This window comes from Aspergillus mulundensis (assembly GCF_003369625.1).
Source record: "Aspergillus mulundensis strain DSM 5745 chromosome Unknown scaffold_2, whole genome shotgun sequence".
Taxonomy (NCBI): Eukaryota; Fungi; Ascomycota; class Eurotiomycetes; order Eurotiales; family Aspergillaceae; genus Aspergillus; species Aspergillus mulundensis.
The window spans coordinates 1992481-2013808 of record NW_020797890.1 but is presented as its reverse complement, the minus strand read 5'-3'; the positions used below and the strand labels follow the sequence as shown (position 1 = coordinate 2013808).

At 52.3% G+C, this 21328-nt stretch overlaps 7 protein-coding genes across 7 annotated transcripts; 5 read left to right on the top strand and 2 right to left on the bottom strand.

Moving 5' to 3' along the window:
• Positions 1 to 328: 328 nt before the first annotated feature.
• On the top strand, positions 329 to 3317 carry DSM5745_03305 (PX domain-containing protein; the record flags this gene model as incomplete). The annotated part of the gene is made up of 6 exons (XM_026745321.1): positions 329 to 416; positions 467 to 696; positions 758 to 1066; positions 1114 to 1744; positions 1802 to 1898; positions 1946 to 3317. 6 exons carry the CDS (start codon positions 329 to 331, stop codon positions 3315 to 3317), a joined length of 2727 nt encoding a protein of 908 aa, XP_026606187.1.
• A 712-nt stretch (positions 3318 to 4029) lies between these two features.
• Positions 4030 to 6948, top strand: trm5 (tRNA (guanine) methyltransferase; the record flags this gene model as incomplete). Its single annotated transcript, XM_026745320.1, has 6 exons — positions 4030 to 4156; positions 4209 to 5053; positions 5389 to 5653; positions 5706 to 5807; positions 5858 to 5935; positions 5987 to 6948. The coding sequence occupies 6 exons, from the start codon at positions 4030 to 4032 to the stop codon at positions 6946 to 6948; spliced, it is 2379 nt and encodes a 792-aa protein (XP_026606186.1).
• Positions 6949 to 7285: 337 nt separating this feature from the next.
• Positions 7286 to 7923, top strand: DSM5745_03303 (DNA-directed RNA polymerase II subunit RPB4; the record flags this gene model as incomplete). The annotated part of the gene is made up of 3 exons (XM_026745319.1): positions 7286 to 7479; positions 7578 to 7705; positions 7796 to 7923. The coding sequence occupies 3 exons, from the start codon at positions 7286 to 7288 to the stop codon at positions 7921 to 7923; spliced, it is 450 nt and encodes a 149-aa protein (XP_026606185.1).
• A 2566-nt stretch (positions 7924 to 10489) lies between these two features.
• Positions 10490 to 12479, top strand: DSM5745_03302 (putative C6 transcription factor (OTam); the record flags this gene model as incomplete). Its single annotated transcript, XM_026745318.1, has 2 exons — positions 10490 to 10662; positions 10757 to 12479. The coding sequence occupies 2 exons, from the start codon at positions 10490 to 10492 to the stop codon at positions 12477 to 12479; spliced, it is 1896 nt and encodes a 631-aa protein (XP_026606184.1).
• Positions 12480 to 13005: 526 nt separating this feature from the next.
• DSM5745_03301 (uncharacterized protein) lies at positions 13006 to 14390 on the bottom strand (the record flags this gene model as incomplete). The annotated part of the gene is made up of 2 exons (XM_026745317.1): positions 13006 to 13158; positions 13236 to 14390. 2 exons carry the CDS (start codon positions 14388 to 14390, stop codon positions 13006 to 13008), a joined length of 1308 nt encoding a protein of 435 aa, XP_026606183.1.
• Positions 14391 to 16020: 1630 nt separating this feature from the next.
• Positions 16021 to 16888, top strand: DSM5745_03300 (alpha/beta hydrolase; the record flags this gene model as incomplete). Its single annotated transcript, XM_026745316.1, has 2 exons — positions 16021 to 16434; positions 16490 to 16888. 2 exons carry the CDS (start codon positions 16021 to 16023, stop codon positions 16886 to 16888), a joined length of 813 nt encoding a protein of 270 aa, XP_026606182.1.
• Positions 16889 to 18246: 1358 nt separating this feature from the next.
• Positions 18247 to 19974, bottom strand: DSM5745_03299 (DUF2841 domain-containing protein; the record flags this gene model as incomplete). Its single annotated transcript, XM_026745315.1, has 6 exons — positions 18247 to 18734; positions 18794 to 18979; positions 19045 to 19063; positions 19119 to 19561; positions 19616 to 19820; positions 19882 to 19974. 6 exons carry the CDS (start codon positions 19972 to 19974, stop codon positions 18247 to 18249), a joined length of 1434 nt encoding a protein of 477 aa, XP_026606181.1.
• Between the last annotated feature and the right edge of the window lie 1354 nt (positions 19975 to 21328).

Sequence of the window (21328 nt, the reverse complement as noted above, 5' to 3'; positions counted from 1 at the left end):
ATCTCTATCATTTCTTGAATTAATATTGGAAGTCAAAGCCCGCTTATACAGAGCGCCTGAAACAGCCGAGATCTGCCCGACGACAGACGTCATCGCAGCGCGCACGCTAAGCAGGCAGACGGATTCCCATCGTTCGGCTTGACCCAGACGCAAACGAGTACGACCTGTGCTTAGCCTCAATAATTACGCGCCGTTGCTTAATCCACTTCGACCCCTCTATCGGGCTTTGGGGTTCTGCTTCGGTCAGCTTACTTTATAAACAACCCAAGCCCCCCGCAGTCGGGGGCTCTCTTCCTCCCGACTTCACCAGACCAAATAATTGCGCACCATGCACGCGAGCAACGGAGTCGTTGAATCGGCTACTCCTCAACAAGATGGCGACTATAAACCAATCCTCACAGGGAAGCAAGAACATTGTCCGTTTCCCAATACCCATATTATCGCCGAGGTTTACTGACCGCAGTAGACCTTAAGCGCGAACTCATCGCCCGCCAGGTTCAAAACGAAATCTCCGAACTAAACTCCCCAACCGCCCTTCGTCGCTTCGGTGCCCCCTTCAAGTCGGAATTCGGAGAGGTAGCGCCCATCGATTCTGAACTCCCCATCCTTCGATACATCTTCGTTCACCATGTTCGGAATTTTCCGTTCTTAGACCAGGCTCGCGAGAAAGAATTCTGGCAGGACAAGCTGCAAGTGGTGCGTATACCGCGTTTCTATACCCCCAGAAAGAAGTGCAGAGCTGACAATATTATTGTAGTTTCTTGAATCATTCGCGAATAAAAATGTGTCGTCCTCCGAGGACCGGCTGGAAGAAACAAAGCGGAGAAAGTTGGCACGTAAATGCGAGAAACTCGTTGAACTGATGATGGTTTCCGGCATCCCTACCGCATCGGGTTATGAAGAGCGTATCCAGTTCTCAGAGATGGAGGTAGTTGACCGTGGTGCCAACGAAAAGGGGCTTCTTGTAAACATGCCGGAAGGGAATGCGATCCACGGCTGGGACATCAATGTTGCTGGCGTACGGGTAACATCCGTGCGGCGGACGGTCCGACACCATAAACATGCGGTATGTTGAGCATGCATTGGCTGTCACGTCGTACTAACCATGGACAGGAATTCATCATCCGCGTAAGACGAAACGGTCAGCCAGATATTTATGTCGCTCGACGGTTTGGCGAGTTCGTCAAGCTGCAAAAGAGGTTGCAGACCGAAGTACCAGGAAGGGCGGTGCCGCCTCTTCCACGCAAAAATAAATCATCAACAAGCTCATCCCTCTGGGGTGGTAGCAGTGTGGAGGATGATGAGTCTTCCCTTTCATCCGTCTCGACTCAGGAGATGGGAACTCCAGAGGACGCGCGCTTATCTCGCAATAGTCTGGCTCCCTCGGACATTATTCAACGCACACGATCAAGATCAAGGAGCTCAGTGAGAAAGTCTCCCAGATCATCTGCGGAGGTTCCCAGGGAGGCTGTGCTCTATCGAGAAGAGCAGCGAATTTCGCTGCGCGCTTTTCTTCGCACATTGTTGCAGCATAAGCGGATAGCCGATTCCAAGGCTCTGGAAGAATTTCTTACTGCGGAACCGTTTGTTCCTGGCCAAGAAGAGACCCGGGACATGGAACAGCGGAAGGAAGTAGATGCGATCAGGATAGAGGAGCAAAAGCGATTCTACGAGATCGCACGTCAACGCGCAGCGGAGCTGGACGTGTATATGGAGAAATTTCGTCGAGACATTGTAGAAAGCAGTGAGTCTTTGAGAACATTGATAATGAAGTTTTTTGATGCTAATATTGCAATGTCAGATGGGTTGACGAAGCTCTTTGCCGAGATCCGAGAGAAACCGACCGTCGAAGATTTGAGCCCTCAATACCAGAAGTTCGCCGAATGGCTGCGCATTGAGTATGTGATTCGCTCCTACCAATACATGGTCATTGCTAACTCGCCAGGGTTGCTGCTACTTTGTACCACCTTTTCCTGGCTGAAGACAATTCGGCAGAGCTTTTTGCACAAGCCAAACGGATTCACTCCCTGGTGCCTTATACATTATTGAAGAATGTGATCCGCATCGCCAACCCTGCTGCTGTAATGACAGGGGTCTTGGACCTCTTCCTTGCCCAGCCTTTTGGCTCCCGGTCTCTACTGCAGCGGATATTCTCCATGACGTTACACGACGGCATCAAGGGATTCCAGCGATCCATTGATGCCATGGCTGCCAAAGTTGACGATCCTATTATTTCTCAGAAGCTGAAAGCGTTCACCGAGGCAGATGAGTCTGTCAAGAATGAGATTCGCATTGAGGCTGCGGAGGATGACGTGGACGTTGCCGTGGCTATTCTTCGGTCGGAATATATCCCATACGAGCTGACGACGGAGCAGATTGGCAAGGTCTTTAATTCATATGTTGCCTGGAACCATGCCGTAGAGCATGTGGACGAGGAGATGCGAGAGGGCGCACGGTGGTTCGCCAATGTGAAACAGTTGCTCAAACTATATACACGACAGGGAGATAAAGCGAAAATGCTCAGCATCATCGAAGAGCCGGTCACGCTTCAGCTCTTCCGCGATCTTTTCACCATCTTCTATGAGCCACTTGTTCGAGTATACAAGTCAGCGAATGTCTACAACAGTATCACAGACTTCGCCAAGTTTGCCGACGACGCAATCAGTGTGATTGAGAAGTATCAAAGACAGGACATCTCCGCGGACCCCAACCAGACGGTTCAAGCCTTTATTGATCTCTGTGAACGGCACCAGAGCAGTCTCTACAAGTTCGTCCACGAGGTACACCTTCATGACAATGGATTGTTCGGGTCCCTGATGGCATGGATTGAGGACATTCTTCACTTCCTCCGCAGCGGCCCACCTGGTGGCAAGCTTGACATGAATGCTTTATTCAGTGGCGCCAAGGATATGGGCCAGATCAATCAGGATCTCGCGCGCGAGGAGATTGACAAGCTCATCAAATGGCATGAGGACCGCAAGGAGTGGCACCTCAACAAGACACGACAAAAGCTGGCCGCTGAAGGGACCGCTAGTTCTCCATTCAAGACCAAATTCAGATCGAGCGACTTTGGTTTAGATGAGGCGGATCTCGAGCATCTCGCTATCTCAGACAATGATTCTGAGCCCTCTGATGATCTTGAAGCCGAAGACGAGGCAGAAGAGGTAGACCCGATTGCCGTTGAACGGAAGCGGCGGTCCCGGCAACAGGACCACTTGCGCCGTACAGCCGGAGAGCCCGTCAAACCAGAAGTTCATGAGATCCTCAAGTTATCCGACTCGTTTGGTGTTTTGCTTCGCCAGGTGCTGGCGGATTAAGATCGTCACTCTCGTTCGTTACGATACCCACAGCATTTACTCATATCCATCTTGAAGCTGCATAGTTTGTTGTTTCGGCTCTCTTGGTAGAGAATTTGCATTGCATGGCTAGAATAGAATAGGGCATACATAATCAGGTTGCATCGCATTGTTATTTTGATAGACAATCAACGGGGGCTCATCTCAGCACTGCAGTCGTTCAATCATTCTTCTCACTGGTCATACTCGTAGGGGTTCTGTGAATCTAGGTTCAAGCTATCAACGTGGTGATGCTTGGCGCGGATAACTAGAGAGGAGTTGGTTGACATGGACGATATATGCTAATCATTCCGCCAGGATATCCCGAGAGCAGTCACAGTCACAGTCAGCTATTATCACATTTCCTTCACTTTAATAAAGCTCTCAAAATCCAAGTTGTGCCATCCATTTTATTAAACTCCATACTGGATTGATAGCCTCCGACCGCGGCCCGCCTTGATAGTTACCATAGCGACGACCTACGACATCAACCATTGTCCGCATCACCACCGTAAGTTCAGTCCTTTGTTCTAGATACCCTCTATCTTCACCTCATATCTAGATGATCCTGTTTTCTTAAACTATTTCTGGAAATGATGATATCCCCACATAAACCCCGTGGTGGCGGGGGAGGGACGGCCTCCCCTCGCACCGCCGTTCCTACGCGGGGTCTTTTACTAGACGGCGTATGGCGATGCAACTGCCCCGAGCGGCCACCAGCCGTGAAGCTACAGACCAGGAATCATGGGGTGAATCATGGGCGGTGGTGTATGGCTCTCTGCCTTTTCTTACTTTTGGCGCATTGCATACAGGCCGGCGACGTGTTTTTACTTACCTACCGTGAAGCTGTAAGCTAACAAGCCGCTTGAATAGTCTACACCTGCCAGAAAGACCACCAACACCGATGCAAGTTCTTCCTATGGACTAGCGACGCCGAGGCCCGCGAGAAGCTAGCCCTCCTGTCGAACTCCCGCACCGAAGCGCCTGCTTCTGGATCCTCGTACCCAAGTCCATCGCCGCAAACTCCCTCGTCGAAGACTGCCTCCGCGCAGCAAAGTACGGGCGGCCTTCTAACGCCGCAAACAGGCGGGCGAAACTACGGAGGCTCACGATTCAACAATACTCCGACAAGCACCGGCGCTAGCGCGAAAGCCCGCATGATGGCCGAAGACACAGATGAGTTCGACTGGGACGAGGGACTGCAGAATGAGATGGACCAGGTGTTCGAAAGCAGCCAGCCTCTGCGACAGCCGGAGTTTGGGCTTCCATCGCGCAAGACGCCGCGCACGGAGAAAACAACTAGCCCGGGGAAGCGAAAGAGGTCGGTTGACGATGACGCGGAGAGCGATAGGACAGTTACGCCGGGCGGGCCTGCGCGTGGAATGGGAACGGGTGCTCATGTGACGCCTTTCCTCACGCCTACGCCGACGCGGTATAGGAATGCAGGAGTAGGACTTGGGGCTGCGGAGACGCCGCTTGCGACGTCGTCGGATCTAGCGGCGCAAGTTTCACGGATACTAGAGGGTCATGAGGTTGACGTTCCGGTTGGAGCAATGGAGGAGTTGAGGGCGCTGTTTAATCGGCATGAGATGAAAGTGAAGGGGATAATTCGAGGCCGGGACATATCACGGGCTGCCCTGAAGGACAAGGATGATCAGATCGTGAGGCTGAATGAAAGGATTTCGATGCTGGAGTCGCAGCTGGAGCTGGAACGCACGGTGAGGGGAGGTAATTGATGCTTTGATAAATTTGATACCCTGGTAAGATAGCGCATGGTTTCCTATACTCTGCCTGTACTTCCCCACAGAGTATGTTTAGTTAGCTGCAGATAGGTTTTGTAATGGTTTCTCAGAGTAGTCCGCTGCCAAATCTATAGATCGCGATCACGTGCCAGATAAGATCGGCAAAATAAGTTGTTCTGGGCATCAAGAAAACCCTCAACAGCAATATTGCGGATACCCGACCACGAAGCCCATGATATCAACGGAACCTCGCATCTAGCATTGACCGACCGTATAAACGTTTAATGGCCACAACAACTGACAACACACAGCGCGCGGGCCCCGGCTACCTCTCTGAAATGTATCGACCCCCCGTTAACCGCGCAATGCGGGTTCTGGACCGATCGTTCTTCAAGAAAACCGTACCGCTTTCTGCCGCCACGATATTCAAGAACTCGGATATCTCGATGGTGCGATCGTCGCTGCAGAAGAGCAAGGATATACTTAATCTACCCCGCTTGAGTACGATCCAGGACGTCAAGAAGGATGATGTCGTCAAGAAGTGCTTGCTGCTCAAGGAGGAAATCAAATACGATGGTATAGACTGTGGATCTACATGTACGGAGAATGCATGGTTGACATGCTGCAGATACTGCGACTTGGTCGCCGACTATCAACGAGTTGGTGAACAACGGGATTGTTGGTGTTGGGCCTTTCAACCTGGAGCTGGACTACGACTATTGGCTTCACTGTGAGTTAATCCTGAGGCTATACCAGCGGAATGGAAGCTAACTTTGACAGCCGACATTATCAGCGCGGTTCTACCGGAGGATCTGCTTGAGGAGGTTCCGCAGGGCTTCACGCAGGTGGGACACATCGGTAAGTCAAGCGAAGGAACCTTTTGCATTTGCTCCAGGACTAACCGAATAGCCCATCTGAACCTTAGGGAACAATACCTTCCATGGAAACGCCTTATTGCAGAGGTCCTGCTGGACAAGAACTCCACCCTTCGCACCGTGATCCGAAAGACCGAGGACGTTGGCTCTCACAGCGAATTCCGGACGTTCCCTTACGAGCTCCTGGCCGGTGACGCGGATATGAATGTCATTCAGCATGAGCAAGACTGCGAGTTCCGTTTCGATTTCTCGCGCGTATACTGGAACAGTCGTCTCCACACGGAGCACCAACGGCTTGTAGAACTTTTCAAGCCAGGGCAGATGGTTTGCGATGTCATGGCTGGCGTTGGGCCGTTCGCGATCCCCGCTGGTAAGAAGAAGATCTTTGTCTTTGCCAATGACCTCAATCCGCACGGTTACGAGGTGATGCAGGACGCCGTGAAGAGGAACAAGGTCCATCGATTTGTCACGCCGTTCAACCAAGACGGCAGGGACTTTATAAAGTGGTCCGCGAGGGCACTTTTGAGGTGGGACTCACCGGTGGTGACCATTTTGCCAAAGAGTAAACAGTCAAGGAACGCCCCCGGCAAAGCGAAAGAAAGCAAGCTTCCCGCAGAAGTATACCACCGTCCAAAGCTCGTTGACCATTATGTGATGAACCTTCCGGGTAACGCCCTTGAGTTCTTGGACGCATTCATCGGCGTTTACGCAGGCCGTGAGGAACTTTTTGCGCCACACACCAAGGCACAACTGCCTATGGTCCACGTGTACTGTTTCTCGGGTCACTCAGAGAATGAAGTCGACGACCATATTGATATCTGCAAGCGCATGTCCGAGGTAATGGAGTACCCCATCACGGTAGAGGACCGGGTTGGCGGAACTGGAAACCAGGAGCTGGAGCTTTCCATTCACAACGTGAGACTGGTTAGCCCTAACAAGCAGATGTTCTGCGCCAGCTTCCGACTTCCTAAGGAGGTTGCATTCAGGAAGAAGTGAGGTCCTAGTTTTTACAGCGGATGATTAGAGTCTTGGCTTTGCATAGCATGTGGCGTTGGTTTGGCTTCCGGTATAGAATAGATTTGCTTGAAATAGGTGGGGTGTTAATCCTTCGTCAGGGGATTTCTGCCTGGGTGCCTTAGGGTGGAAAAGCGGTGTCTGCTCTACCGCCTTTCTTTGCCGTAGGAATGCAGAGTGTGTCTGGAGAGTTTTCCCGCCTCCGCACCAGATTCAACCTCAAAGACCGACGAATCTCCAAGTCCCCAACCGAATAACTCTAGTACAACAGCTCTTGCGATCAAGTGACATCTCTTATCTCTTTTTACACGAGAACACCATGAGCGGCGTCCAGCTACCCCCGGCTACCCACCGCCAGCGTGCCCTCCCGCAAGGCGAGCTCGAAGCCGCCTCAACACTCAAGCTCGGCGCGGACCAAAACACGCATACACTATCGTTATCAGAAGCCAGTCTCGTTATCGACAAGGTTCTTGAGAACAAACGAAGAGGGGGGAAGAAATACGAGGAGCCTGAGTGAGTCGCGCCGCCGGTCCTCATTCGGATGCGATAAAGCTTGCAATCAGCTGCGTTAGATGGCAATCAGCAACTAACGGTACTCCTTGCGACTGTAGGAACCTTTTAAAGACCCTGGAATACCTTGGGCTTTTTGCGCGCTTCAAGGATGAGGAGAACATCAAGGCCGTTGAGCGGCTGTTGAACTCGCATACGGAGTTGGAGATGTTCGAGAGGTCGCAGCTCGGTACGCTATCACATTGCCTTAATCGCCCAGATTTGAGTTTCGATGTCTTCCTGGTGCGACGTGGCGGGATGTAAGCTGATGCGATAACAGGAAGTCTATGCTGCGACAACGCCGAGGAAGCGAAGTCGCTTATCCCCAGTCTGCAGAACAAGATCTCTGATGGTGATTTGCAGGAGCTGTTGGATGAGTTGACGAAGCTGCGAAACTTCACCGAGTAGTTGGTCTGGCCTTATCTTCTCTTTTTTCTTTTTCAAAACTAGCCGTTGGTCAGTTTAGGACCTGGGCCGTGCATTCGATTCAGTATAGTAGCCTGGAGTTAGGAGTTATGCATATGAATGGGCCGAATACTACCATGCTGACACTTTGGAGATTGGACCGTAATTTGGAGACTGCAAAATCGAAGATAGCTAGATAGCTTGCCGTTCGCCTAGATATACTCGCATGCCCAGTATCTGAGACTCGATGATAAGCACCTTTCTCACCAGGTGATCCTTGCTCGCGGGCTCATGGATGTCGGGATATGACATGTTGAGGTCTCAAAAAGAAGAAGTTATGTATATTGGCAGGGATCGGAGTTCTACTCCATGCGGTACTTTAGCCAGGCTGGTCCGTGCATTAGGAGGAGGCTGGGGTTCATATCGATATCGATAACCTTAGTTGCTTTTTCGCATGGGATGAACCTAAGAAGCTTGAACATTTCCTAACCTTAACTTTACGGACTAGGTTACCATCCATAGCGCCTGCATTGCATAATGTATTGACAATCAATGCATATCGCGCCACCCGATTGATTGAGGCATTTTGAATCCTATCAGCCCCTCAAAGGCATGTAAGGTTGGCGATCCTGCGAGAATAAAGAACGACTTGCCTAATTTTTGCATCTTCGGAAGCTTTGCTCATTCTTATCTATACCCTGGGCATGCAGGCCACAGACTGTGCTTACTGGAAGCTCTCTATACTGATATCGACTGTGTAACATACATCCATCAAGATGCAAAAATATCGGCCGAGTTGTCTCCGTATAGTATAGATTAAAGCCAGCGCCAAGCAACAAGAGACTTTTCCCGAAGCGGAGCTCCATACTCCGAGGAAGACGCCCTCAGCCCTGACTCACGCAGCCCGAGCGGAAAACTGCATCCCCAGAGCCGGTTCCGAGTTTTCCCTATATAAATTAGTCATGGAAAGGTGCTTCATCCGCAGTTTAGCCAGCGAGCTTTGCGACAAAGGTCAGCGGCGAGGCGGCCGGAGTGCTGCGCAGGGCTCCGGGCCAGTCGCGTTGCTGCTAAAAGCCACAGCTAAGAAGTCAAGAACCGGGGCTGCGAATTGTGTGGGGATAAGCCGCAATCCTGCAGGGCCGATCCCCGTTGCCGGTTTGGCACTAGGCCCGATTCAATACACGGACAGACGCTAATTGGACGGCTTGCACTGTTATCGCGGGCGCCTATTCGCTACTCTTACAATTAGGTAATGGAGTCGCCCAGTCGGGTGGTTCCAGATGAAAATCAGCTCCAGCAAACCAAGGCGTCTCGGAGTTAAGGACCCCGGTCAGCCATGAAGTCATGCAGCGCGAGGATAGCGCTGCAGAAGCTGTGTCCCGGACAGTCCTGGAGATAGAGAATGCCAAAGCGAATGATAGCGTGCAAGACAAAAGCTGTAGCAGAGCGCATTACTTCAGTGTTTGTAACGAGAGTGGCAGTTTGGGCAAAACAGTACGTAATACCAAGCCCGTTTCGGCAGCAGAGCAATTCGGCGACCCAATCAGGCGAAGGCGCCTTATCTCTGGCCTTTGAGGGCGCAGAAGCAGGAACCGCAGGTATGGCCTCCCAGAGCAATTCTGTTACGTGTGGAAAATACAGCCAGCCAGGGCCTTATTCACCTTCTATTCTCGTGCCGGATGGACGGGGTGGTTATATCATATCAGACTGTCCTTCCAGACGGAATTGACATCTGCTTTCTGGAGCATCCTGCCTGCCTGCCTTTGTACTACCGACTGCTCCAGACAGCTTGCCAGTAGGCTCCGGCTGTGGTAGAGGTATAGCCTATATTATTTGATATCAAGAGCCTCCGATTGCGCTCATAGATCTCGACGACTCGAATGCCACCATTACGTCGTTGGTTATCATTATCATTATCATTCTCCTCACTGCTACTCGCCCTCTGCCGATAAGCTTCTCCGCCAGGTTTCGACGTGGCAGGCCTGCTTGTGCCTTGACTGATCTCGCGACTGTACGGCGTATCTGGTCAGGGTGTCAACTCATTGGCTGGCGAGGTCCCTGTCTGCCTTCAGTTCGATCTCATCTCCCCGGTCAACACAGACCACAAGCTCCAAACCCAAACCCCATAGACCCCCTTCTGGGGTTTGCCGTTTGCCTGGCGGATTCCCGCGCCCTTCACTGTTTACGTGACGGAATCTCGTCGGGTCGCAGCCCGTCCTGTTCCTATCAATCCCCCCAAGAGCGAGATCCGCCCTATCTCCCTCTCCTTCTTCCCTCCTCTCGATCTGCCCTGCCCTCTATCGCGCCTTCCTGAATGGCTGCTGTTATCACCCTCCAGTCGTCCTCGACGGCTGGTCTCCAGCAGGCCTCTCCATCTGACCGTCATCTGCTCCGGCCCCTGCTGCAGAATAACCACCAGCAACCGCCGCATCAGCAGCAGCCGCTACCACCGCAGCCATCCCCTTCGCCCGCCCCCATTGGCACTCTTCCTCGTCTCTCTGCACAGGCCCGGGATGGACCCAGCTGTGACGCCTGCCTGCGCAGAAAGAGTCGGTGTGCTATGAACGAAATGGTCAACAAGTGTTACTCGTGCGACTTTCATCGCCAGGACTGCACCTTCACCCTATCATCATCTGTCTCAACCACCACCACCATCAGCCGTCAAAGCACAGCAGAGGTGCCGTCGAAGAAGCGTAAACTGGACGACATCATCATCAACAGTGATGCAGACTCCCCTAAAAGGTAAAGGCCGTTATCTTATTTGCTTTTCGAAAGCCGATCTCGGAATATGCTTTATCAGATAGAGCTGGGGCGCTAATCTTGCTATCCCCGCCAGGTTATCGTCCGTTTCCAAAGCTGACAGTGCTCGTTCGCCCTTGAGCGAACTCCCGCGCCTCAACACTATCTCATACTGGCATCAGACCACCCAGCACATCGGCCTCACTACTGAACTGGAACCCGCCCTGCTGGCATATCTCCCAGTAGACCAGAACGACGAGAGCTTTGTAGCTGCCTCCCGCGTACGGAAGCTTGGCGACGACGGCACTTTTATGCGCGTCGTCAACACCATGTCCCATGCGGACTCCCCGCAGTCCGCCACCTTGGACTCTATTGAGAGCCTGGTTGCTCCCTATGGGTCCACCTTGGTAGAGAAGTTCTTCGAATGCATCCACCCGACCTTTCCAATTCTCATGGAAGATGTCTTCCGTCAGTCATACAGGACTCGCAATGGCATCTCTCCGCTCCTACTGTCTGCTGTCTACGTTTTGGCCCTGAAGTTTGTCGACATCGGGCCGGCTTCACAATCCGCAAGGCGACCCGACGGCGCTCGCCTTGAAGCCATTGCATTGAAACTCCTTACCGACTCTCTGCCCTATGCATCGATTTCGACAATTCAGGCCGGACTGTTACTTATGCAAAAGTCAACGATAGCCACCGCCCCTTTGAACGCACAGTTGGTCACCGCTGGATTCGAGCTTGGGCTTCACCAAGATTGTTCCGACTGGCGAATGGAAACCTGGGAAAAGGGTTTGAGGAAGCGGCTTGCTTGGGCGCTTTACATGCAGGACAAATGGTCCGCAATGGTGCACGGACGCCCATCACATGTCGTCTCCTCTAATTGGACCGTACAAGATCTCGTCGAAGAAGATTTCACTGATGCATTCGCATCGACCGCATCTCAGCCAGATGATGCACCCGTGGGCCATGGCCCCCTCTTCTTCTGTCACCTCGTGGCACTCACTACCATCCTATCCGACATCCTAGACCGCTTCTACACCCTCCAATCAATACAAGAATTCAAAGCCGCCGGCAACAACCGAACCCGCCTAATCCTCGAACGCGCCAAACCCGCCCAGATCCGTCTAAAGGACTGGTTCGCGCGGCTCCCCGCAGCCCTTAAACTCGACTCAGCAACTGACCTCTTCGAAACCATCACTGAGGAAAACGCCCGCAACGGCGCTCTTCACCTCTCCTACTTCGCCACCGAAATCACCCTCCACCGCTGCATCGTGCGCTCCCTCTCCCCGGACGCAACAGATGCCTACCTCTCGCACATCTGCCGCTCCGCCGCAAAGACCCGCCTCATTTCCGCCATGGACTTCGTAAACCGCCTCCGCCCACCTCACCTGCGTTCCTTCTGGCCCGCCGCGTCAAGAACCCACTTCGCCCTCATCGGGTCCTTTGGCATCCTTCTCCGTGTAACAGCGCCCACAAAGGAAGAGGCCGAGTTCTACCGCCTCCGCCTCTGCGAGTACCGCTGGACACTGAGCGTCAGCAAGAAAGACGCCGAATTCCTGGAGTTTGCGCTTGAGAGTCTCGATAACGCAACGGATCTTGATCAACATGTCCCCTCGAAGCCGGGGATCGATGAGCTGATGACGAGCTCGTCGAAGCCGTTCACCGCTAGCAGAACGGGCGCGGCCCATGATGAGGCGATTCTGGATTTGGATTCGCGTGGTGGTACAGGCGGCACGTCCTCTGTTATTTCGGGCCTCGCGTCGCCGGCTACCTCCGTTAGTGAGGAGAGTATGCATGATGTTGCTTTTGCGCCGATGTAACATCTTGAACTCACTCGCCTTTACACTTTCCTCTACCTCTCACGCCTAATGACCTTTCTTTCTCCTCCTCACCTAACCTCACGCCTTCCTCAACCCAGCTTTACGACTTTTATACTCAAAAGCCAGGCTCTACATTGATTGATACCTGTTACGATCTGGACGATTATCATCGCCCGCTTACGAATGTTTCCTACTTACTTCCCCGGATGGAAGGAACGGACGGATGAATGCTTCTATTTTCTGATTTTGACATGTACATATTTCTTCACGATGGACTATAGACTGCATGCACGGACGGATGGGTGGATGCAATGGATTCGGCATAGATTTATATTTATATCATAGCATGTATACACTTCGTTTCATGATTCAAGCAATATGTCCGCTTAAATATCGCAGCGCATCAGCAAAAAGAAGAACGCAAAACATGATATAAACTTAGAAAGCCAAAAAGGGTATAGGGGCTAAACGATTGACGCTATAGACAATACAAAGAAAACAAAGTCCTATTCGTCTAAGCCCAGATCTACGCTGTAGAGCCATTGGACCCGTTCTGGGAATGGTCGGGAATACAGCAGTGAACGTCATGGAGCCACTCGGAGGAAAGGATCTTAGCCGCGCTAGGACGCTTCACGGGGTCTATGCTTAACATGGCGTATATGACTTCGCGCCTCCGTTCCTATATAGTACAGTTAGCAGCAGCACAAATGCGCAAGGGCGCGAATTTATGAGGGGGTAGGGTATAGCCCGACATACGTGAGATAAATCCTGAATAAAGACACTCTTCTTCCCAAGGTCGCGCTCTTCAGCGTAAGTCCTATAGGTCTTGTCCATCTCCGTCGCTTCTCTCCATGGATTCCGTCCTGTCCTCATTGCGATGTAGACGATCGCCGCGGCCCAGATGTCCAGGGCTCCAGGGACAAAGTCAGATGTCCCGTCGAGGTACCGTTCCGGCGCGAGATACGGCGCCGACTCTGAGTCGCGTCGTCCAGTTCCAGTCGAGGCCTGAACGTGGTGAACACCCTCCCCATCCAGCCGGAAGCGTTGCGCATTGCCGAAGTCCGAGATCTTGAGACAGCCCCTGTGTGTCAGGAGGAGGTTCTCGGGCTTCAGGGCCTGGTGGGCAACGCCGCTTTCGTGGAGATATGTGACGCCGCGGATCAGCTGCTTGAAGAGGCAATCTGCTTCTTCCATGGGTAGTCTTTGCGATGCGGTGATTAGGGAATGGAGGTCGCCGCCGGCGCAGTACTCCATGCAAGCGGCTAGGTTCCCGCCGCCGATGGGGAGGAGTTCGAAAGTCGTGACGATGTTTTGGTGGGAGAGTTCGGAGACGATGGCAAACTCCGCGGTCACTCGGGCTTGATAGTCGTCCCTGCTTTGCCCGGGACTGCAGCGGAAGACCTTGAGGGCGTAGTAGCGATCAAGCGGCGGGCAGTACTGGACTTTATGTGACTGCAGAATCACGGCATGATCGCTCAGTCCGGTGATTTGATGGATCTCTCCGTACTTCCTGGTGATGGCCGTCATCTTGTCTTTGTCGAGCGGTTGATCTTGCTTCGTCAGGTTCTTATCCGCCCAGTGTTCCCAGTCTTCGCGCGGAGGGATGGAGGCGGCTGAGCTTGAACGACTGCTTTTCCCTCCTCCGACGTACTCGCTCAAGCTTTCCCACGCCCAACTTCCGCGTCTGGACTGCGGGAAGTGTTGGTGAGTGGGATGATGGGCGATGTCTTTCATGGTGAGATTGAGGCTTCCTGTTGAGAACTTGCGGCCGGGGTCGATGCTCGACCCATAGCCATTTCTGGGGAGGTTGGATTCATCACCATTTATCAGATTGTTTGTTATTGGAGGTCGACTGGTCTCCTGAACGGAGTGCTTGAGGAAACGCTGCAGAAACGGCTGAAAGTCAGGCATGATAATATTCGAAAGTCAACGGTTATGAGATTGGCAGGAAATGTCAGAACTCAAATGAGTAGGGCTGAGCAGCCATTTTATACTGAGGGCTGAGTGGATGCGGGGGACAGGCAGCCGGTCAGTCAGTGGCGCAGAATATTCGCTCATTTTGGTGGTACCAGTATCAAGTGATGCTGTGACATAGGTAGCAAGTAACAAGTGGCGAGGGCTTGGTAGATGTCATGGCCAAGGAACGATCTCCTGACCCAAGACTGGGCTTTTGTTCAACCACCGTGGCACAGACACCGTATGCCGCATTCATTGGTCAGCATCAGCCTCTGCGAAAATCGGCCATCTTCTCCAGGCTACAGCGTAAACCGGCTTCTCTGCTCGGAGCATCTATCTCATACATCAATCGGCTAAGTGCCAGCCCATGAAGCTTGGTCACGAGGAGCGCGCTTGGCCTACTTGAGATGAGCTTGCCTCCTGCAAGCAGCAACCAGAACAGCATCAGCGGGAAGACCCTCTGCTCTTTGGCATTGCAGCTGTCGCTCGACTTGATTGGCGAGAGGCTTTTCCCGTAGCACAAGTCTGAAACTGTCCATGCGATCGGAAAAAAACGTCTGTCACCACAGTAGGCAAGAGAATTAGGGTTGGAGTGATGAAGCCTGACAGAATGTCGTCTCTTCTAAGACCGTCATCAAGCGACATATAGTGGTCAACTAGTGGTAAGCTCGCAGACACTAAGAGCCGCAGGCACCCTACGGTATCTCTGTTCCTGCCCCCACGACCCACCTGCTTGGTCCTTGAAGAGAGTTTCGCAACAGCAGATGCAGGCGCATTCAATACCCATATATCTTTTAGTTATAGCAGCATTTTGTGCCTGGGATTTGCTTTGATATTCATTCCGTCTCTGTATCCGCCGACGTCTGGTGAGGGACACTGCGATTGCATCATGCTACCTCACATCGGACTCTGGGGGTTGGGCGGGCCGAGGTACCTATAAAAAAGCCAAGGAGCCACGCAGAGGGAAGCGAACAACAGGCTAAGGGGGTCATAGCGAAGCAAGAGGCTGAAGTTGAGGCCGACATTGAGGCCGAAAGATCATGATGCACTTCGACTGGCAGGTCACATAACGCGACACTCGATGAGGGCGACTTCTCTGCCCCCAGGCAGAAGCGCGTCTTGTATCCTTACCGTATGTATATGGCCTGATAGACCCACAAATGTACCCCGGTTTTGGGTGCGGTGTCCCCGCTACTTCCCCGGTACGGCTCTGACTCTCGGCAGGTGCATGCCACCTTTTTTGGACCTCAAGTGTCCTGGGTACGGCTTCTAAGGATGCATTGCTTTCATTCGGGAAGTTGTAGTCCAGTTAGTTTGACTTGGGTCGAAATTAGCTCGTAGCATTCCACCAATCCACACCCTTATACTTCAATGATGTCTTAGTGTATAGCGCGGTTGCAAAGCCAGCGTACTGGCTGTGCCGTAACCCAACCTATGGCACTCGAAGTCGTAATGAGAACCCACATAGAATCCCGCGCGGTGGAGAGAGCGGGAGGGTGATGCTCATAAATAAGAATCCGAGCCTGGGCTGTTTGGTCTGAAACCTCGATATCGAGTTCCCGAAACCAAGGTCAACAGAAGCAAGATGGCGACAAATCCCACCATTCTCTTCTCGATTGGCGCATGGTTAACCCCTCTTACCTTTGACGCTGTTCGTGCGAGACTCTCAGAGAAGGGCATCCCATCTGAAACACCCGCACACCCTTCCATCGGTGCCGAGCCCCCAAATAAGACCCTGACAGACGACGTCGCGTCTCTGAAGTCCGTGTTGCAAAAGCTGGTGGAAGTGGAGGGAAAGGATGTGGTTATCGTAGGGCATTCCTACGGCGGTGTAGTTGCCTCCTGTGCTGTCGAGGGCCTCGCCAAAGCGGATCGCGAAGCAGCCGGACAAGAAGGTGGTGTTGTCAGAATAGCATACATGGCTGCGTTTGCCCTCGATAAGGGACAAAGTCTCCTTGATATGCTCGGCAGCCAATACCTGCCTTGGATGGAGGTGAATGTGAGCCGATCTCTCCCCCAGGATGAAAAAAACGTGCTGACGGGTCCATAATCAGGGTGACAATGTCCTCTGCAATGCCGGGCCTAGTGCTGCTTTTCATGATTTGACCTTGGAAGAGCAGCAAAAGTGGTCATCCGAACTCGAGCATACTTCGCGCGCGGTCTTTTCAGGAGCATCCACATACGAACCTTGGCATTGGATTCCTTCTACCTATATCCTCTGCGAAGAAGATCAAGCGCTTCCGCTCCAATTTCAAAAAATGATGGCAGCGAAACTGGGAACTGATCTCACGTACCGGCTCAAAAGTTCTCACTCGCCGTTTCTGAGTATGCCGGATAAGCTGGCTGACGCTCTGGAGGACTTGGTTGGCAAGTCCCAATCAACTGGGTATGACTCCGAGTCCGGGGCTACTGGTCGTGCTCCTTCAGAGGGCAGCTCGACGCAGGATGAATGAACGCTGTCAAGCGAATGAAGGAACAAACTTGTACATTCCGTGGTGGTACCATTATTGTGGATTCATAGTGTGTTTCAGGAGCAGCAGGCGATGACAGACTTCGGACTCTGAGGGAGTGGCCGTAATCGACTTTGGTCTGTACGCTTTTTAGTTATTGTTTTGTTAGCATTGCTCCAGCAAGAGCGGCAATGCATTCTTACAGAAGCAATAAAGGATGGCCAGGTGCGGTCACTAGTATCGCCTTCAGACCAGACTAATAGCTCTTCTCGACAGGTCTCTCGATGTTGGGAATAAGAAGAGGGATGAATGACGGTGCAAGTGAAAGTGAGAGGATTGACAGGTTAGGACGGCATGGGGCACGTGCACCGCGCGCTTTTCCTCCTCCATCGCACAGTGCAACATTCTACGCTTCTCATTATTTAGTTTCTCCAATTGCTCAACGCCTTCCAAGGTTGAAACCAATGTAGCCATGGCTGGTTACTGGCGGTGCACGGCAGCTTCGAGTCCGAACTCCGTACAACTCTGACCTGCAACTCTGACCTCGGTCAGTTACCTGGGACAGTTCTGCGACAGCTTCAGACGTGGCTCCATATTTTGTAGGGCTGCGTACGTATGGCTGCCTTTGAGAAACTTTGTCCTGATTAATGACTCTCTTATTTCCGCAGCAGATTATCCACCAACTGCTCCCACGGAATTCACCACCCATCAACCTTTCCACAGTCGGTGATACCCGACGGATGGGTATTGTCCCCTGCCCGATATGCCCGTGCTTATATTTCCCGGTTCAGTCAGCAAACCGTGAGCAGGAATGCCGACGCCGAGGCTCCCAGGGTCGGCAGAGACGGACGCCTTTCGAAAGCCGAAGGAGCTTGACTCTTGAGAGCCGCAAACTCGCCGACTTGTTCCAGATAGTGGCGATTATGGGTGCACGACCATCCCGAATGTCGGCTTGCCAGAAACGTCGTCGAGCCGAATCGTTTGCCTATAACTCTGAGCGCGTGTCTAGTCTGCTGCGATGGTACACTGCATGTCTCCGGAATAATCAGGAACTATCTACATTGACAGAAACTGCAGACAATCTGAAGGTGCCAACAAGTTAGGGCTAGCTGCGAGCCTGGGCCGATTTATGATTGTTACTTTATGCTATGGACATGGCTATAGAACATGTTGCTTATAACACAGATACTCTTGTATGCAGGCCAGAAGGTGTATCTACTCGTATTCCACGCGCTTGTTGGGAACCCGAAATCTGAATTAGGACGCTATGGACGCACGCCAGAAGACACCTATATATACAACCCAAACCCGCTAAGAAAGATAGAAAAAGTCAAACAATAAAATAAATACGGAATAATCGTTCAATATCCGTTGAAAGAGAATTGAGGGTGCGCACTAGGCGCAGCGAGCGTGTCCCAGAATCCAGGATGGGTAGTCTGGGGCTGGGCTGCAAATTGATGGGCGTAGAGGTCGGGTAAAGAGGTAGGCCCCGCAGGAGGAAGGCTCTGTGGTGTTGCGGCACCTCTAGCTGGCTCAGTCCGTTGCAGCATAGATGGCTTTACGTCAGGTGGATAGGTTGCGAGACTTCTCTCCATAGAACTGTCCCGGCTGCCTGCGGATACGGGTGATATAGGCCGATAGCACTCAGAGTCTGCAGGCCGCTTGCCGTTCCGTAAAGGCCGATGAGGAAGCTCTTGCGTGATGATCGGCATGCTGCGGTACGATCTGCAGGTCGGCTGCTGGTTTGTTTGTGCAGCCATCATTGCTTCAAGACGGTCAGAATCAGCCCCTTGGGTCTCGGGCTCCTCTTCCATATGACCATAATAAACGTGGACCACGGTGTCGCCATCTAGGTGAGATTGATGTTAGCGTTATAGCTCATCCGATTTGAAGCAAGGATAGTCGTACTAATCTCTCCATCCAAATAGCGTTCTTCCATACTGCGGACATACAAAACCTCGTCCAAAACTGATTTCTGTTTCTCCGACTCGATCGACGACCTTACATCTAAGCTTGCATAAATCAGTTTTGCTGCAGTGACATCGTGGCTGTCTTTCAGGTTGCAGAGAATATGCTTCAGGAGCCGGATTCGTTCTGCGTAACAGCCTATTGTCAGCTACGACCGTCCCACAGGGCAGAACATGGAGAAAACGACTCACCAGGTTTTGGGAGATGATCCTATGACGCGATGTAAGCTATTTGGCTTCGAAAAAAGAGTGAGATATCGACGTACCGGCTCTTTGTGTCTCACTCCTGTGGGCCACCATGTTGGCTTTGTCTTCTCGGGGTCAGGCTTTTCCTCGTCCTGACCTGGAGGCTTGGGCAGTCTGGAGGAGCTCGGGGCCTTTCCGTTGTACGGAAAGTTGACTTGTTTCCGAGGTTCCACCAACTTCACCCACGCCTTTGCTACCACGCGGCAGCTGAGCTGTTTTAAATCCTCGAATGCTTTGTCATAGTACTTGCGCAGCACCTGAGTCTGCCCGACGCGAAGTGTTGTGCACCTCAGGGATGGGGCAGGAGAAGGAAGAAGCCATCCGTTTGCATCATCCGGATTGACACGTCGCAGGTGCCTGTGTCGCTTGTACCGGGGGGGCTGCCACTCATAGGGGATCAGGCTATCGGGTGGGTGTTGGGTCGCGTGGTACCGGTACCACGAAGCGGCGGACAGCGCCATGCCTAGCGGAGTCAGCAGCCTTCCTCCTTCCTCTTCCCCTCAACACTCCCACTCACCTGGAACATCTTGCAGACCAGGTTGCCACTCTTTGTTGACCAGCTTCAGAAACCGTTGCCGCACCTCGTCCGTGAAGATTACTTTCTCACAGCCGGCAATGCATGGCGATGTTTCGGCCTGGAGTTCTCCGTGTTGATCGATAAACATGATGGCAAAGTGGGAGTAAGGAAGCGCGAATTGGGCCGGCTGGTGGCTCTGAAGCTCCTATACAATGTTATAATCAGTACTTGCGCCCACGGTCACGCAACCCCAGGACGGTCCATACATTCGATGCTGTCTGGGGCGCCATGTCATGATACGCCATCTGACCATGTTCCTCGCCCTTGACCTCGGGGACGCCCATTGCCAATGGTTCCATCCTGTATGAGTGGCTTGTCATGATCAATGAGACACGCCGACTGATTTAGGATGGCTTCGAACTCGTCCAAATGATCGCTTGGGATCGGGAAATAACAAGGCAAACCCAAGCGGGGAGCTGTTGGATAGAATCTGTCGAACGGCCTTCAAGATGAGACGGTAAATGCCGGTTGGGAGGGCCTAGATATATCATTTTCTGGCAACTGTGGTCCAGCTATATTTGGAGTTGACGACAAAAGTCGGGAAAAAAGTACGCTTTCAAAACGCTTGGTTGGCATCCTCTGGCACTACTACGTCTTTGTGGCTGGCATACGTTCAGGCTAATGCATGAGAGACACAAACAACCATACATTCCGGAGTACAGAACGCAGGTCTAGCCACTCTGAAGAAAAGGCGAGCGATCGTCTGATAGGCGAGCCAAGTCTCCATACCCTAGAACGTTGGCGATCGATTCTGCGAGGTCGATTATTTTTTTCACACTTGACAAGGATCATATAGCTTCTTTGAGATGTTTTGAGCTCTTCGCATATTCTGTCGAGCGGAAACCCTACCCAGCATAATGATCATCAAGTCAAGAAACGCAGTCAAGCAGTCGAGAAGGGGGATAACATGGCAGCAGCCCCTCGGTTCTCCAATGACAGCGATGCTACATGCTACCGAGCTAGGTTCGAAGGTTCAAAAATCATTGATTGCTCAGTCCCTATTGCTATATTGGGAATATAACACGACCCAGACCAACAGGACGACTAATGTTCCATCCTCGTCGTATCGACGCCGATCAATATCAGGCCCCAAATGAATTGTCTATGCACAAAGGAACTTTGGTCCAGCTCAATGCGACAGTGTCAACTCGGGTCTGGTATTGCGACCCACGGTGGAAATGCTGTCCCGGCGATGGACGGGAGGATCCCCTAGAAGCTTCCAACGTTGGGCCATCCTAGAGCTCTCGTTTTGTCAACCTGGGCTTTGGAAACATTCCCCAGAACCATGTCGAACTTCGAGTTAATCCCTCATCCACAAACCAATCCACATCTGACCTCAGAATCAGTGCAGATTGTCTCAATTTCTTCTCCAGCGGCAACGAACACCAATGAATGCACTTATCGAAGCAGAACCGAGTTTGCTTCTTCGATATTCAGATGCTCAGGGAAACGCGTGTCAACCCGGAAGTGTGACACCGCCATCAGTCTCCAACAAGTTGACACTGCAACGAACGGGCCTCTGGCAGATCTCGAGAGTAATGCCTGGGTATCTGTGCGGTGCTGACCGCCGATCCCGTTCTCGGGCCCCGGAATGAGAGTTTGCTCGGCGCATGAGAAGTGATGGGGAAAGAGAGGCAATCGAGTCTCGACTTT